This window comes from Pseudorca crassidens, chromosome 2 (genome assembly GCF_039906515.1).
Source record: "Pseudorca crassidens isolate mPseCra1 chromosome 2, mPseCra1.hap1, whole genome shotgun sequence".
Classification (NCBI taxonomy): domain Eukaryota; kingdom Metazoa; phylum Chordata; class Mammalia; order Artiodactyla; family Delphinidae; genus Pseudorca; species Pseudorca crassidens.
This window is the reverse complement of record NC_090297.1, coordinates 12,900,600-12,918,701: the sequence shown is the minus strand read 5'-3', so window position 1 is coordinate 12,918,701 and position 18,102 is coordinate 12,900,600. Positions and strand designations below refer to the sequence as shown.

The following is an 18,102-nucleotide window of genomic DNA, read 5'->3' as shown; positions in this document are numbered from 1 at the left end:
TTTGGAATGTTCTCTTTCTTAAGGAAATCAGTGCTGAGTACACAGCCTTTTCACTTCCTAATTACCCTTTAAATCATTCAGAAACATCATAAAAACTGTTTTGTACCCTTGATCTACTTCATAAAAAATCAATAAGTAATAAGTCTGGAAACCTGGCAGCTGACCCCACCTCTCCCCATTCCCACCTCCTGTCCATCAGCAAGACTGCTGCTTCCCGTTTTCACACAAATGGAGAGTTGAACAAGGTCACTTCTCTGGCTGAACTAACGTGCAGCCCTCTGACCTGTGTCTTTGCTCCCATCCCATTCCTTACCCCCAAATCTCACACTAGACTGTTCCACGTCTAGAGCAATCTTTAAAACAACGTAGACCAAATCACATCACACCCTGCTTAGAGGGGTCCCCACTGCATCAGAGTGACAGCCAAGCTCATCACTGTGGCCTACCAGACCCCAGAGATGGGGACCTGCCTTCTCTTCTACCATCACCCACGCCACTCTCCTCATTCCCTATCCTCCCCCCCTAGAGGCCTTTGGCCAGGTTTTAGAACATGTCAGGCCAGTCCCCACTCAGGGCTTTGGCACGGTCTCCTCTCTCCACCTGGCTCATTCCCAGCCTTCCAACCCAGTCTGAGATGCCACCTCCTCAGAAGGCCTCCCTGACCTCTTGTTGAAGGTAGATCCCCTGTGGCTCCCAGCCCCATGTCCCATTTATTTCCTTCCTGATCAGAGTATCACTTGGTGCTGGGTCACTGCGGCCTCCATGGAGGAAAAGGCTCCCTGTGGTCTGTACTGTGACAAGGGCTATCTTGTCCTTTATACTCTCTCCAGGACTTCGACCTGGACTTTGATTTCCGAGGGTTGCCACGGTCTTTGGCCCAAAACACAGCTCATTTTTATTTTTTTATAAAAAGCTTTTATACATATACACACCAATGTAATTAAAATAAGTAAATCACATGTGTGGCCAAAACGCACCCTACTTTTAAGCTTTTTTTTTTTTTTTTTTTTAAGCCATTGCCTGTCTGCTTGGCTTCTTCCTGCTCCGTGCCACACCCATGCTAACATCTGGGGTGGACCGGTCCATGTTTTTTTCCATGATCGTATAATCATCAATCAATACACACACACACATACACACACGGGGGCGGGGGGGGCATGGCTCTGAGGTCACAGTGACCACGCTGACTTCATAATGCACAAACTATTCTGTGTCTTGCCTTTCTTACTCGATACTTTGTGGAAATTTCTCCAAGTCAGTTGGGATACTTCCTACTGGTTCTTGTTAAATGACAGTGTAACAGTCCAAGGTGTGAAATATACCAGAATGTGTTCAAAGACACCCTCTTGATAAACGTTCACTTTGTATCCAGGAGTTTTTGCCGCGATGAATAGGAAAGGGTTGGGGTTCCAACCCAGGTGTGCATCAGAACCATCTGGGAAGCTTTACAATATACAGTTGCCCAGGCCCAGGGATCTGGCCTCGGGAGGCCTGGCTGGAGGGGTTGGGGCCCAGGAATCTGTATTTTTAATGACTCTTCCAGGAAATCTTGTGTGCACTCTGTTTAAGAACCTCTGGCCCAGCAAGAAAATTTGACTGTAGCAGGAACTGTCTGGTTGTTGAAGGTGCCACCACAGCCTGAGTGGCTGCCACAAAAGGGGAACCATGACCCCCTGAAACTGCTGATTCCAGACTGGGGGAGGGGTACCGGGGCAGGGGCGGGGCAGAGATGCTTAGGAGGACAATACGGCAGGGGTCGCTGTTACTCCACGCTGGCCACAAGGCACAAACACCGGGCAGCTCTTCACAACATCCCAACATCCAGACAGGATCTCCAAGGGGGAGGACGACTCTGCTAGGTTTTCATTTTTTTTTGAGGTGGGGTTTTTGTTTTGTTTTGTTTTGTTTTTTGGCCACCCCTGTGGGATCTTAGTTCCCCGGGTAGGGATTGAACCCTGGGCCCTCGGCAGTGAAAGCGCGGAGCCCTAACCACTGGATCGCCAGGGAATTCCCTTTTCTTTCTTTTTTTTATACTGCTAGTTTTTAAGAGCCTTCCAGGTGATTCTAATTTGAGAACCACTGAAGTGGCTGGTTGAGAACCCAGGCTATGGAGGTCACCTGTCCAGGCTCAGACCTGCCTCCCCCACTTCATAGCTCTGTGACCCGGGCAGTTTCCTTCATTTCTCTGTGCCTCAGTTTCCTTGTCTATATAGTGAGGCTAATAATTGCAACTACCTATTAGCCTGTCATGAAGAGCAAATGAGATGATGCGTGTGAAGTGTCTCTGGTACACGCCCAGCACACAGCTCACACTCACCATCATTCCGCTGTAGGAGATGTGGATGACATTGACCCTACAGGAAATGACAGTTCCATTGACTCGGTCCAGTCGTCCAGAATTCCTTTCCGGCCACCCTACCCTGGAGCCCCAGCAATCCCACCTGACACTCCCGCCCTCCGGGGCTGCCGGGGAAGGGGCAGGAGTCCACAGGGTTGGGCAACCTCCTGCAGTTACTTATTCCTAATTCTGAATAAAGCATGAGTCAGGCGGGCCCAGTGCCGCCCAAGTTGTACATCTCTACAAGAAAGACAGGCTCTCACCGCTCTCTGGGCAGGAGCCTCCTCCTGGGTCAACCTCATGCAACTGAGCCCAGCAGGATATGACCTGAGAGTTGCCAGGACAGCCTTCCCTTCCCTTCCCTTCCTCCCAAATCTGACCTCTGGGTCTCAAAGGGTCTTTGTCTCCTATTTGAATGCAGAAATCAGGAGTATATATGCAGAGCCATCATTTGAGGATGGTCCAGGGGGTGCTATATAATAACAGTGATCTTTTATCAAGCACTTACTGCGTGCCAGGCACTGTGCTGCTAGGCACCTCACTTAAACCCCACTCAAGCTCTGTGAGGCAGGCACAATTATCATGCCCATTTTACAGAGGAGGAAACTGAGACTCAGAGAGGTTAAGTGCACAGCTGAGAAGTGTCAGTTCAGCGTCGTGTCATCTGACTCCGAGGCACGTGGCCTTTTCACTGTGCCATATTGCTTTGTCCAGGAACTCTGTTGGGCGGGCAGAGTACCTGGGCATGCTCTACCCTCTCCTGCCCACCCCTGAGTGAGCCCCTGGAGAGGGGGAGTGGAGAGGGACAACATGCTTCAAGATGGGCGTAGTAGGGCTACAGGAAAACAGGCCTCCTCCTCGTCCACTCCCTCCACGCACACCCATCCAGGGCTTTGGGTCCTGCCTGTGCTGCCTGTGCTCCCCTACTTCCAGGCCTTTGCACAGCAGTTCCCAGTGCCCAGAAGCTTGCTCCCCTGCTTACCCGCAGCTCGGTGTCATCCTCCAGTCTCAGCTCAAATGTCACCTCCGTTGAGAGGTGACAGTTATCCTGCTGAAGCAAGTCCCTATCCCCTTTATTCCCTGGCCCTCACTTCCTCCACTTAATGGCACTCAGCTATTTGTGTTTCTTTTCTTGCTACCTCCCTAGATGTAAACTCCTGAGGTTAGAGATTTTTGCCTGGCAAAACCCAGCCCTAGGGCCAGCTTGAGTTTTTATGGGTTTTGCATCTCCGGAGAGAATACAGGGCTTGGAAGGGACAAGCAAAGAGAGCGATTTCCTGGGGCTCTAGAGCAAGCTCGCCGGGGCCTTCATGGGGTGCTCATGGCCTCCCCATGGGCAGGAAGGAGGATGTCGCTGAGGGAGACAGGAGGAGGAGAAGCAGGGAAGGAGAGGGATGAATGATGTAGACGCAGAGACAAGAAATGGTTCCACGCGCTCCTGATGTCCCCCACAGCTGCCCCTGGCTTTCCTGGTGTCCTTATACTGAATCTTCTGCTCTGGCTGAAGCTGGCTTGGGTGGTCTTCTTTCCTGCAAACACAAGAATCTGGACCAGTGCACAAGCTTCTTGGGGGCACAGACATAACTGCAAGGCCTCCTTAGAGATGCAGGAAGGAAAAGGAGTGACGAGAGGCTTTACAAGTGGGGAAATCAAAGTGGGCAAAAAGCCAGAAAGGGGAAGGAAAAAAGGAGGGATAAAGCAATGGTGGTGTGGACAGGCTCCCTGCAAGCCTCTGATGATGGGTGAGTCTAGTTCCTCTGGGGGATGGAGGTGTAGAGGGTTTGAAAGGGTAGGGGAAAGAAGAAGGAGGAAGCCGAGTGATTGACAGCAGTGATCTCAAAGTGTGGTCCTCAGAGAGCAGTAAGCGTCACCTGGGTGCTTGCTTGTTAGAAAGGCAGCAGTGTCTCAGGCCCCTGCTGGATCAGAACCCCTGGGGTGAGGGCCCAGTGGTCCAGGTGTTCCAGATGCAAGTTCAAGTTTCAGAGGCAAAGCCCTCAGGGCTCGATCAAAGGCCACTTCTTCCATGAAGCCCTCTTGGATCTCCAGTCCTACCTCTTGGGCCGGAAGTGCTTTGTCCCATCTCTGAACTGCCACATCACTTTATTATACAAAGTAGATTGTTGGGACACATCCTCAGAGAGGTGAAGAGAGTTTTCCCCTGAACAGATTTGACCGGCAGCTCCTTGGGAGCAGGGAGCAGCCTTAATCATCTGTGTGTCTCACACAGGGTACCCTAAATATGTGGAGGATGGTGAATAGCTGTTTACTGGGAGAAAGGGAGCAGAATGGGCACCTGAGCTTCCAGTGGATACGACATGCTTCACATGCACAGCCTCATGCAATCTTTCATTCACTCCACAAATATCAAGTGGGTCCCTGGGAGGAGAGAAGAGCCCTTCCCTGATGGCCCCTGAGCAAGGGCTTGGCCAAGGAGCATTTCATAGTGACCATGACCATCAGCCCAGAAGAAGTCCTTCTGCTGGGCACCACGGGACCTCTGATCCTCCCTGCCGCCGCTACCAGCCACCACAGTCCCAAACATGGCGGCGACCAATCGTCTTGCCCACTGGGGAGCAGAGGCTCAGAGCTTAATTTGATGAAACCTCAGGTCACGGGTGGTGGTCTCACCAAGTCAGGGAAGAAGGCCACCGCCTTTCTCCTCTCCATCTTGAAGAGCTGGGGGATGTCGATGATGTCACCGTCGGTCAGGCCCAGCTCCCGCTTCAGCACCTCCCAGTTCCAGTCGACGCAGCTCTAGGACAGGAGGAAGGAAGAGGTAGGAGACCTTGCCCGTATTGGAGGGAACCCCAGGGGTCATGTCTGGTTAAGGACGGGCAGGATGCCCAGAGATCAACTCTCCACACAAACATTCTCTTTGTGCCCCTTCATCAACATATACCTGCCCCGTGTCCCACCCCTCATAGCCCTATCCCATTAGCCAGGCTCAAGTGAGAGTGTTCCATCCTCGACCCTCTCCCTTCTCTAGATCCTTCACTCATAAGGGGATCTCCTTCAGTCTTTTTTTTTTGGCTGCGTTGGGTCTTAATTTCGGCATGCGGGATCTTTCGTTGTGGTGTGCGGGCTTCTCTCTAGGTGTGGCACATGGGCTTAGCTGCCCCTCAGCATGTGGGATCTTAATTCCCCGACCAGGGATCGAACCTGAGTCCCCTGCACTGGAAGGCGGATTCTTAACCACTGTACCTCCAGGGAAGTCCCTCTCCTTCAGTCTTATGGTTTAAAACACCAGACACTGACAACTCCTAAATTTCTATCTCCCAACCGCTTTATAGAGCCCAGCCTCTGCTGAGCTCAGACGTGCAGCATAACCAGCACTTCGCATCTTTACTTGGGTGTCTAACGGGCACGTCAGATGTGATGGGTCCAAAGACAACCTCTTCATTTCCACCCATGCCCCCACCCCGTTCTTCCACTCTGTGAATGGACCCATTGCTCAGGTCAAAATCCCTGAGGTCATCCTCGATGCCTCCTTTCCTCTCACTCAGCATCCATCATCAGCCAGTCCCGTGGGCTCTACTTCCAAAATATACCCCCGATCGGACCCCTCCCCACTACCTCTACCCCTTCCACCCGGGGAAGAGGCCGCCCCGCCCGCCTGGCTGCCGGCAGCGGCCTCCTCACTGGCCTCCTGGCTTCTTCTGGTCTTGCTTCATGTGGCGGCCATAACAATGCTCCTCGAAGCCATGGGAGTGGAATTGACCGAGGGCCCAGCTGCCCAGATCCAGCTCTGAAATCCTTCCTGTGCTGGCGCCCGCCCGAGGCCACACCTCCCACCAGCTGCTAACAGCCAATGGCTGAGCTCCGCAAGGATACTAAGGCGGACAGTTTCTGGGAGCCGGGACCCTCTGATGGCTGATTGGCTTGCAGAATCCCGCAGTTTGGCCGAGCCTAACTTGACTGTGTGGCAGTAAAGGATGCATCCATCCTTCCTTCCCTCTCCTTCCTTCAGGACCAGCTCACCCAGCCTCCTCCAGCTCCCTTCCTCTTTCCCTCCTGCAGCATTGCCCCTAATAAAATCCTTGCATGTTTAACCCCCATCTTGGCATTTGCTTCTTGGAAGGCCCTGGGCTGGATATTCTGTTTGCTCTACTGGACCCACTGTCACCCATCTTATCTGCTCTGTGCCCTGGGAGGCTGCCCCTTGGGAATCAGGGGCTCCCCTACCCACAGGCTTCCGGTTGGGTTCAGCCAATGGGGGCACTGGCAGAAGGTGGGGGGACTGGTAGGAGAGTGCAGTTGGGATCTTTGTTCCCCCAGCTCCCTCCCTGTCAGGTCACTGTGGGTTGGCTGTGAAGTCCCAGCTGCCGTCTCGTAGCCTCTTCTTGTAGTGACCCCTCCAGGTTCCAGTAACATCTTCCTTGCCTAATTCCTCCAGGCCCAGGGGTGGTGATGGCTCCCCTCTTTCTACCCTGGGGATATGCGACAGGCCTTTGTTGATTTCCTCAAATCCTCCCTATGTCTTTGTAAATATTCTCTTTGTTAAACTTTTCTACAGTTATCCGCTTCGAGTGCCATATGTTTCCTGCTGGGACCTACTGTCACCACTCCCCACCCCTCGCCATAATAGAAGATATATTCTCAACACAGCAGCAGAGAGGTCATTTCAAAGCATAAGTCCTCTGCTCAAATTCCCCAGTGGCCTCCAATCTCACTCGGAGTCACAGCCAAAGCCCTAGTGATGCCCTACAAGGCCTTGTGGGACCTGTCTCCCCGCACTCCACGTGGGCCTCCTGGCTTGTCCTTAAACACCCCAGGCCCCTCTGTTCCACCTCAGGGCCTCGTCTGTGCTGTACCCTCTGCCTGGAATGTTTGTCCTCCTCACATGCGCCTTACCCCCTCCTTTCTCTCGGGTCAAAGTCAGGGTTTAGGGGCCCTCATCTGGGCCTGCTCCAGCCTGAGCTTTCATGAACTGTGAGCTTCAGACCCCCGTCCCCATCCCGGTCCCCAGCCACGCCCAGCTCCCACTCACAGCCCATGGCCCTGTACCTGGACAAACTTATTGTAGCTGATGAGGTTTTCATTGGAGAGGACCTGGTCGATGGAGATGGCGTTGATCTGCTGATTGCCTGTGAAGGAGAGAGAGACACGAAGGGCAGGGCGAGAACAATGCCAGCAGGGAGGGCCACCTGCTCTGGGAAGCAGCCAGGCAGAGGCCAAGTTCGCAGGTACCGGTCTTGCTGAGTCAGCAGCTCCCCGGCCTTTCCGCTTGGCCACTGTGCGAGTCTGGGCGTGTGAGGACGGCAGGGGCAGGTGGCTGCAGTGCCATGAACTTTAGACCCTCATCTGAACACTTCGGAAGTGGCGACACCTTTTATTGGAATTGTACAGCCTCCCCCACTCCCACCGGGGCCCTGGGTGGTGATCGCTCTTTTTTGGCTAGTGGTGGGGCAGGGAGCTGGGTCGCCCACCTGCCACCAGTGCCAGCCCTGACGGACACCATTGGACCCTGTCCCTGATCTCCTAGAGGTGACTGCATGGCAAAGGGGCTCCCCCAGGCCCAGCTTTCCTGCAGCCTTGATGAGGTGCCCGTGGAGACGGGCATGACAGGGGAGGTCAGAGGCAATGGCTCACGATCCTCACGGCTGCCAGTTATGAAGCTCTTACGCTGTGCAGGCCCTGAGTCCAGCGCTCTACGCTCAGCATTTCATTCAGGCCTCATGGCAACCCTACAAGGTATGCATCACCATCCCCACTTTACAGATGAGGAAACTGAGGCTCAGAGAGGTAAAAAGACTTGCCTCAGGTCTTGCAGCTAGGAAATGGGGGTGCTTGTGATTCAAACCCAAGCCCAGTGCTCATGAAGGGGTGAAGCCTTGACCAAGGGAAAGGAGACGGCTTGCTGGCCACCCCCCCCCCCGCCCCAGGCTTGACATCCCCTGCACCCTAGTTGGAGTCCACACCCAGCTCCACTGCATTCTTGCTGAGGCCTCTGGGCCAGCGCCTTCCCCTCTCTGAGCCTCATATTCTGACGTGTGAAGCAGAGTGACAGTAAGCCTCACAGGCTCTCCTGAGGTCAAATGGGGTAACCTGCGTGGACCACACAGCCTGGGGGCTGGTACACAGTAGGTGACCCCTGAGATGTGCTGGGCCTCCACGGCCACCACCCTGGGTATCAGCTCTCCAGAGCCACACGGTGGCTATGTGTGGTCTGACAGCTGTGAATTCCCTCGCTGTCCTGCTCAGGACAGTGCTCCCTGTAAAGCGGTACTTCTAAGAAAGATGCAGATTGCTCTCTCCCTGCCTGGTACATGAGATTTGGATTTGAGGATTTTTCCAGGTTTCATCTGAGCTCAAAGGAGTCTATTCATGGTCCTTGTGGGAGGGATGGGTTTCGGGGAAATTGTATTTCTTCCACTTTATAGCTGGGGCTTCGGGGCGATGGTAGTGAGGGGTGGTAAGGGGACGTGGGAAGTTATACTTGGGAGCTTCTAAGTTCTGTGGAAGCTTTTCTCTCAGAGAGAGGTGTGGTCCAGGGTGGGACTGTTCATGAGCCCAGGCTCCAAGCCCCCAAAAGATGCTCCATTGACCAATCAGATTTTGCTCACAAACACAAGTTATTAAGATTTTCAAGACAGTGAAGGGCAGAGCATCAAATCCCAAGTGCTGGACCCTTCTGAGCAGAGGGCCCTGTATGACTGCCCTGGTCACGTGCCCACAAAGCTGGCCACGTCTCCACTCTGTCCACACCCACCCCAAGCCCATCATCCATCACGGAGCTCCCTGCCAGCTCTGCCCCAGCCATGGACAGTGGTGTCTGGTGAAGCAAGGGATCTCACACCTGGGGGGACAGCCCTGCTTTAAAATGTGCCCTTCCTCCCTCAAGCCACGACGTGTCTTAATTTAGGTGACGAGGGTGGGAAAGCTGTGGTGAGGGACACAGCACTGGTACCCACCAATAACCCCTTGGAACAGGAGGGCCGTGCCATGGCCCTGCTTCTGCTTTTCCTGGAAGAGCTTGAAGCAGGCGCTAGGGCTGGCCAGGAGCGTCCGGAAGCCCTGTGTGGAGAGCGCAGATTCCATTGAGCTCCCTGGCCTCAGTATGGCTCCTTGGAGCTCATCCCCTAACCCAGAGCTGTCTCCCGAGTCCTTACCTTCCCATCGGGGGCAGGGACAAAGCTCAGAAACTCACCCACATGGCCCGCGGCCAACCAGTCCACAAAGAGCTCCACAGTGGGTTGCACCTTCTGCACGTGAAGGAAGTCCCGAAGCACCTGGGTGACCCTGCGGCCTCTTGACCTGGGGCCCAAGGGGTTAAAAAACAAAAGTTAACTAAAAATATACATATATGCAGAAATGGAATGACAAGAGTTCAAGATTTCTGCAACATCTGCCCAAAAACGCATTGCTTTTGTAATCAGGGAAGACAATAAATATATATTTAAATTGCACTCGGGGCTTCCCTGGTGGTCCAGTGGTTTAGAATCCACCTTCCAATGCAGGGGACACGGGTCCGATCCCTGGTGGGGTAACTAAGATCCCACATGCCGTGGGGCAACTAAGCCTGCACGCTGAGACTCCTGAGCACGCGAGCCACAGCTAGAGAGAAGCCCGTGCCCGGCAACGAAGATCCCGCGTGCCGCAACGAAGACCCAACGCAGCCAAAAATAAAAAATAAATAGGCATGGACTTATATATACTATAAAATGTAAAACAGATAGCTAGTGGGAAGCAGCCGCATAGCACAGGGAGATCAGCTCGGTGCTTTGTGACCACCTACAGGGGTGGGATATGGAGGATGGGAGGGAGACGCAAGAGGGAGGGGGTAAGGGGATATATGTGTACATACAGCTGATTCACTTTGCTGTACAGCAGAAACTAACACACCATTGTAAAGCAGTTATACTCCAATAAAGATGTTAAAATAAATAAATATATATATATTAAAAATATATATATTTATATAATAAATTACACTCCAGGTGAGTTCTCGATGAGGCAGACACAGGACAGGTCAATCACACCAGGTCAGTGACCCACCCAGGTCTCACCACCCAGGCAAATCCTCAGAAGCACCCTCACACCCCATCCTCACATTCTCTAAGAGACTGACTTCACCCCCATATTCAATCACCGGCTGGGCAGTGCTTTGTAGAGTTTAACTTACATCTCTCTTGCTGCAGCCTCGCCTTCCTGCATATAGTGAGGGGAGAGGGTGATCTTTTCTCATAGCCCCGGCATATTATGTTCATGAATTTAAACCCCATTCTTCTCTTGCCTTCTGAAAAAGTATCTAATGGCACGGCCCCAACTTCCCCTTTCTGTGAGATCATGTGTTTGAGGGCAGGTAGTCCCCTTCAAAGTGTCTTGTTTCACCTGTTGTTTGATCACAAGTCTGTTCTAACTGCTTTGCTGAATTTGGTTGGCTCAGTTTGGGTCTATTCCATAGCAAATAACCATTATCATATAATTCCTTTTCTTTTTCATCAGTATCCCTGTGTCACATATTGAACAAGACATAATCAGTTACACTCTCTCTTTGTGTCACTGCTGTCTCAAATTTTATGTCCTATACCTCCCTTTTGCTCTCAGGACAAGGTCTGATATTAGTCATTTACATCATAGTGTGAACAAGCATTGATTTAAATGTAATTTCTCCTGGGACTTAAAACTTTTTCATCTATAACTATTAATTGATGTCAACATCTATTTATTTTCTGAATCAGAAGACCTAAGTCTAGTCATAACTTTGCAGCCTGTGTGACCTTTCCCAGGTCACTCACCTTCTCTGGGCCCACTTACGAAATGAAAGGGTTGGACTGAATGATCTCTTACGTCTCTGCTTGCTCCAGTCTTCTCAGACTCCCCGAGGTAAGTGTGGACAGTGTCTGGAGAACCGTCTTCTGCTCCCACCCCACCACATCCAGGTCTACAATTTCATCACTGATTTTTTCTGGTTCTCTTCCAGGAGTAGAATGGCCCCTCCCCCAGCCACCATCACCACCCCACCCTCAGTCTCCACCCCAAGAACACCTCTCTCACCCAGGCAGGTTGCCACCAAAGAGGATCCTCCCCAGGGGGTATTCTTTCCCATTGGCCACCACTGGGGGGCTGACCTCCAGGTTCCCAAAGGAATCCAGGCCACTCAGAGTTGTCTCGTGGTTCCCGAGTCACGTAGCCGAAATCTGGACCCTGGTAGGGGAAGTTGAGTCAGGCTGGGAGTGGGGAGGCTCACCAGGAAGAGCTTGAACCTACCTGTTGGGCTTTGAGCTCCTTAGAGTGGGAGCAACCACCCATTCTTCAGATGGAAATACTGAGTCAAAGATGGGGATCTGACCTAGCGGTATTTTATTCACGCCTGCCAAGGTTGGGACACACACAGCCCACCGACTGGCCCTGCTGCCATATTAGAGAACGTTATTCCCCATGGTGATGGGAAAACAGCAGAGAGGGCCCTGGCTGCTCCAACACTCCCCATTAGACACTGAGCCTGAGGCCACGGACTCCCCTTTACCCTCTGCACGGCCTTCCTGCCAAGTCCAATCCAAGGCAGGTATCTGGCTGCTCTAGAGTGGCCTACTTTGGGGACAAAGAGGCTGGTCTCAGTTTTTCAACTGAGACTCAGTTTTTCAACTCTGGAAAAGGGGAGAACTTCCCAGGGCCATCTCTTAGAAGGAATTTAGACAATATCGAGGGGCAGGGGAGAGCTCCTCCCACCTTTGTGATCCAATAAGGTGCTGGAGAAGTCTTCCGTTCTCTTTGGCACGAGGGAATCTCCCCTCTTTTCTCAGGAGAGAGATTAAGACACTTTTTTTTTTTTTAATTTTATTGAAGTTTAGTTGATTTACAATGTTGTGGTAATTTCTGCTGTACAACAGAATGACTCAATTAGACATATATCTCTTCTTTTTCATATTCTTTTCCATTATGGTTTATCACAGGATATTAAATATAGTTTCCTATGCTAGACAGTAGCACCTTGTTGTTTATCCATCCTGTATGTAACAGTTTGCATTGGTTAAGCCCAAACTCCCAGTCCTTCCCTCCCCCACTCCCCCTCCTCTTTGGCAACCACAAGTCTGTTCTCTATGTCTGTGCATCTGTTTCTGTTTCATAGATAAGTTCATTTGAAAACACCCTCTTTATTACCAATAATCATACGAGCAAACTATGTTGTATGTTTTCTTCATGTAGGCATGGAGAAGCCTCACAAACACCTTTGAGGCCAGGGCTAACATACTTTTACTGATGAGGAAATTGAGGCTCAGAGAGGGGAAATTATTTATGCAAGGTCACACAGCATGTGAGTGACAGAGCCAGGCTGACTGACTCCAAAGCCTATGTTCTTAACAGCTGCACTGTCCTGCCTCCCCTCCCCTTCTCGGGCTGCCAGATTTAGTAAAAAAAAGATACAGGATGCTGGGCTTCCCTGGTGGTGCAGTGGTTGAGAGTCCGCCTGCCGATGCAGGGTACACAGGTTCGTGCCCCGGTCCGGGAAGATCCCACATGCTGTGGAGCGGCTGGGCCCGTGAGCCATGGCCGCTGAGCCTGCGCGTCCGGAGCCTGTGCTCTGCAACAGGAGTGGCCACAACAGTGAGAGGCCCGCATACTGCAAAAAAAAAAAAAAAAAGATACAGGATGCCCAGTTCAATTTGAATATCAGATGAACAACAAATATATTTTTAGTATAAGTATATCCCATGCAATGTATGGGATATACTTATACTAAAAGTTACTCACTGTGTAGCAGAAATTCAGCTTTAACTGGGCATCTCCTATTTTATCTGGCAACTCTACTCCTGTCCCTAAGGAACATAGTTCCCAGTCTGGCCCTTGGGGTAATGTCTCTCAGCCCTCAGGCCTAGGCTGTGGCCTTGACCACTCACCAGGATTCTTTTGTAAGGGAAGTCCTGCAGTTCTCCATTCCCGGGGGAGTCAAAGACTACTGGGAAGGTCTTGTGCGGTGCCTGAATGTAGCCCAGCTCCATCCCATCCTGCAAACATGAGGTCGCCAGCTGTGGACGGTCAGGAGCCTCCCCTGCTTGCCTGGCACTCAGCACCTTGGGGAAGACTGTTCACGGGAGTTCTGTGCCGCAGGCCTGCTTTGCCCTTGGGGCGGAGGGGCCATGATGTCTGCTAGCTGGAGGAGGGGCTGGAGGCTCAGAGAGGGGGGTCCCCTTGCCTAGGTTCACACAGCAAGACAGGTCAGGAATGAACGAGAACATGGCCTTGGGGTTGTCCCTGTGCTGGGTCAGGGCAGAGTGGATACAGAGATGGGTTTGGGTGGCCTGCGATGGACAAACAGGCTGCTGGGCACCAGCCAGCACATCTGGCCTCTGCACGTGGTCCTGAGGGATTGACGGCTGGACAGGGCTGAGGGGGCCTGAGGAGGTACAGATCTGCCTCCTTTTCTTTTTTTTTGCCACGCTGCATGTGGCATGCGGGATCTTAGTTCCCCGACAAGGGATCAAACCCATGCCCCCTGCAGTGGAAGCTCGGAGTCCTAACCACTGGACCTCAAGGGAAGCCCCAGCCTTCCTTTTCAAACACGTAAACACATCCAGGTCAATCCTGAGCCCTCTGGTTCCGGAGGCAAAGATGACCCATCACTGATGAACTATGTATCCAACACAAGAAGTTCACGATTATGGGCCCGGCCCTGCCCTAAGCTCTTTACAAATATTAACTCCATCAGTCCTCATGACATGCCTATGTGGAGGGGCCATGATTACCCCATATCACCCATGAGGAAAGTGAGGAACAGAGAGATCTAATTATTTGTCCAAGGGCACACAGCTAGCCAGCAGCATAGCCAGGATCCAAACCCAGCCTGCCCGGCTCCAGAGTCCTGCTCTGAACCACCTCACTGGATGAACCTCCAGTTGAAATGAAAGCTTCTTAGCTTGGCATTCAAGGCCTCCTACCTCAACTCTTGCCCTTCAAAGAAACTGGGCCCTGGCCAAAGAGAATAGGTGACATCTTTTCTCATGCCTCCCACCTCTGGTCCTTTGCACATACCAGTCTTCTTCCAGGAACACGGTCCATTGAGTCTCAGCACAGCCCTCACCAGATCTGCGGCCCTAGGCATTTACTCCCCTGAGAGCTCCTTCTTTATTGACAGGGCATTGTCGGGAAGATGAAATGATGCTACACACGGCCAGCAGTGGGTGCTCGATAAACGACACAAATCCTTATCCACTCACCAAATCTGGTCCAGCTCAGATGCGCCCTCCAGGCAATCTTCACTGATCCCCCAGACAGAGGTGATGCCACGCGCCTCCAAACCCTGCTGGCACTTTGCCAGCACCCCCGCTCCATCTTAGAGTGCCGGGCGGGGATTTCTGTCGCAGTCATTCTCTCCATCAGGGCTTCTGGCCTCGGCACTCTTGACACTTGGGACCAGGTAATTTTTTCTCGTGGAGGCCGTCCTGTGCTTGCAGGATGTTTAGCGGCACCCTTGGTCTCTACGCACTGGAAGCCAATAGCACCGCCTCTCTCAGTGTAACAACCAAATGTCTCCAGATGCCGCCAAATGTCCCCTGGGGGGACAAAACCACCTTCCATGGAGAACCACTGGTCCAGGCTGTTGAGGGCAAGGAGCGTGCGCCCTGCACCTCTGCCATCCCCTTCAGGCTCAGCCCAGTGCCTATGCCGGATCCTAGGGGTGAATGGATGTCAAATTCAATGTCAGTGTGCTTGAGCCTCCAGAAGGTTCTGGAGAGAAGGGGAGAGCTCTAGGTCTAGAATTAGAGCAGTGCCCTGGGGAGGACGAGCACAGCCCCGCTCCTCCTGGATATTCCCAGCAGCACCCACGTTGGGATAGGCCAGCCTCTCCCTCCAGGCCAGTGTCGGGTGAGGTGCTGCCCGGCGGCCGTGGTACCTGGATCCAGCGGTCGTTGCGGTTCTCGGCCTGTGGGCAGATGGTCAGCTCGCAGCCGGCTCTCCTGGCCAGCTCCACCACTGCATCCACAGAACACGTGTCGTTCCTCACACTGCAGACAAGCCCAGGGAGAGTGGTTCAGGACAGAGCCGGTTCTGGGGGTGGAGAGAGGGGCCACCAGGGTCAGAAGGACACCCAGCACCCCCCGGACTCACCGGCACACGTACACCTCCAGGGGCGGCAGGGCGCTGGGCGTCATAATCCAGGGCGCCACACAGAACACCACGGTGTCAGTGAAGATGAGGGATTCGGAGAAATCCTGCAGGGGAAGACCAGAGGGAAAAGAAACTGGCCTCAGGGTCCAGAGCCTGGATGGTTCGAGGACCACCGTGGACTTGAGCAAGCCGCTTGCTCCTTAGTTTCTAGAGAGGCACCAGCGGGGTGGTCGGGATCTTTCACGCCAGCGTCAGGGAAGGAGAGGCCCTCTACGAAGAAGCACTCCTCATCCCCGTGGAAGCGGGGCACCTGGTACGACCCCTTGTTCTGGCCCAGCACGTGCCTGTAAGCCTCTCATGAGTCCTCGGGACCTGGGAGGGGACAGAAGGGGTGGCCGTGGCTCCCGAGCGGGCCTGGGGAGCAGGAAGGGCTGTGCAGCCTCACCAACAAAATGTAAGCCAGACAACAGCTCATGCCTCTCACCTCCCACTGGCAGAGGAGAGAAAGATGCTTAATACCTGGCATGGGCAGGCCTGGGTGGGGGCAAGGGAGGGCATTCCTTTCTAAGATCAGTGCTCAGATCTTTCGGAGGGCAATTTGGTGGCATCGAAGAAGGTAATGTTGGGACTTCCCTGGTGGCGCAGTGGTTAAGAATCCGCCTGCCAATGCAGGGGACACGGGTTCGAGCCCTGGTCCAGGAAGATCCCACATGCCGCGGAGCAACGAAGCCCATCCACCACAACTACTGAGCCTGCGCTCTAGAGCCCACGAGCCACAGCTACTGAGCCCACGTGCCACAACTACTGAAGCCCGCGTGCCTAGAGCCCCTGCTCCACAACAAGAGAAGCCACCGCAATGAGAAGCCCACGCACCGCAACGAAGGGTAGCTCCCGCTCACCAGAACTACAGAAAGCCCGCGCACAGCAACGAAGACCCAACACAGCCAAAAGTAAATAAATAAATAAATTTATTTAAAAAAAAAAAAAAGAAGGTAATGTTTACCCCTAACCAGCAATTCCATGGCTAGGTATCTTTCCTAAAAAATACATGTACAAGGGTGTTCACTGGTTAATTATTCATTCATTGAATACATATTTACTGAGCGCCTACTGTGCACCTAGGAGGCATAGTTCTGGACTCAGGATGTGGCTGTGAGCAAGGTCCCTGCCCGCCAGGAACCTAGATTGTTGTAAAATCAGAACACTGCAAAAACGGTGCCTTCAGGGGACCAGATAATTTACAGCACCTCCATGCTTTGGAACACGATGCAGCTGTGGAGGAGAGGGAAGCAGAGCTGAATAAACACACAGGGAGATGTGTAGGATGTATAACTCAATGGGAGGAACCATCTGGAAAGCAGAGTATGTACACACACACACGCACGCGCCCACGCGGCACGCACACACACACGCACGCGCCCACGCAGCACGCACACACACACACACGCACGCGCCCACGCAGCACGCACACACACACACACCGCACGCGCCCACGCAGCACGCACACACACACACACACACACGCACGCACCCACGCGGCACGCACACACACGCACGCACGCGCCCACGCAGCACGCACACACACACACCATGCTCATCTCGTGCACACAGAGAAAAGTCGGGAAGAACACACACCAGATTGTTCACGGTGAACACATGTTAAGGGTCAGGTTTTGGGGTAGGGATCGCAAACTCTCATTTTTTATTTTACATACTTCTATATTTTTTAAATGACCATATTATTACTTGTATACATTTGCATTTTTAAAGTGTAAAAAAATTTTACGTTATATACTTTTATTTGTGATAATGGAATTGTGGCTATGTAAAGCAATAGTTTGGGTTTTTTTTCTTTGGGTGGGGCGGGGAGATACAGACTGAATTATTATAGAGGCAAACAGCCAGGGTGTCTGGGACTGGCTTTAAAATACTTCAGCAAACCAAAAAGGATAGATGAAGTAAGAAAGGCAAAATAGTGATCACTGTTGAATCTGAGTGGGTGGCACATGGGGGTTCATTACACCGTTCTCCCTACTTTTGTGGATGTTTGAAAGTTGTGATAATAAAAATTTCTAAACGTGCTTAGAACATATTTTAAAAATTCAGTCATCCGGTGAAACCACCTGAGGCACGGCTGTGCCAGGGATGCCAGCCGACCGGCTCTGGAGCTCTCTCATCTGATTCTTCTTCCTCTGACCCCCAAGGCAGCCCAGGAGCCAAAGCAGAGCCTGCTCTCTCACCCCAGGTGGGGAAACTGAGGCCCCCCCGGCAGGGCAGGATGGGCATGAACTCACCACAAGCATGGAAGACCCGTGCCCACTTGGAGTCACAGCTGGAGGTGTGGAGGACAAGTGTGTGGTCGTCGAAAAGGGCAACGGGACCTTGGGTCCGCAGGACCATGACAGACGTATCTTCCAGGTCTGGGGAGCCAGACACAGGGCGTCAATTCAGGGGGCCTCCGACACCCCAGCCCCTCCGACTCCTGCCCGTGACCTCCCCAGGGCAGAGGGTGCCGAGACCTGGGTCTCTGAGCCCCAGCTCTGCCCAGCCTGTGGAAGCACTGGGAGCCATCAGGAGCAAACCACGAAGATGGCTGTAAGCATGTGACATGGTGAGCTACTTCCTACCCTCTCTGAGCCTCGGTTTCCTCATCTGCCCAGAGAACCAGGAAGTATAGAGCGGCCAGCCCGGTGCCGGGCACACGACAGGTGTGC

General features: G+C 52.8%; 2 protein-coding genes across 2 annotated transcripts in view; both read right to left on the bottom strand.

Annotated features, from left to right (window-relative positions):
* Positions 1 to 4,880, bottom strand: part of LOC137212328 (protein-arginine deiminase type-4-like) — a 36,926-nt gene extending 32,046 nt beyond the window's left edge. The window contains exons 1-2 of the mRNA XM_067715602.1: positions 4,793 to 4,880; positions 2,442 to 2,463 (exon numbers count right to left, since the gene is read on the bottom strand). Of these exons, the coding sequence (XP_067571703.1) occupies positions 2,442 to 2,463; positions 4,793 to 4,880 (110 nt within the window). The remainder of the gene's footprint in view (positions 1 to 2,441; positions 2,464 to 4,792) is intronic.
* The window catches only part of LOC137216131 (protein-arginine deiminase type-3-like), a 65,936-nt gene that overhangs the window by 34,429 nt on the left and 13,405 nt on the right, over positions 1 to 18,102 (bottom strand). Inside the window, 11 exon segments of the mRNA XM_067722011.1 lie at positions 4,967 to 5,092; positions 7,343 to 7,422; positions 9,250 to 9,352; positions 9,448 to 9,592; positions 11,336 to 11,440; positions 11,442 to 11,485; positions 13,180 to 13,287; positions 15,174 to 15,285; positions 15,389 to 15,587; positions 15,635 to 15,760; positions 17,683 to 17,808. Of these exon segments, the coding sequence (XP_067578112.1) occupies positions 4,967 to 5,092; positions 7,343 to 7,422; positions 9,250 to 9,352; positions 9,448 to 9,592; positions 11,336 to 11,440; positions 11,442 to 11,485; positions 13,180 to 13,287; positions 15,174 to 15,285; positions 15,389 to 15,587; positions 15,635 to 15,760; positions 17,683 to 17,808 (1,274 nt within the window).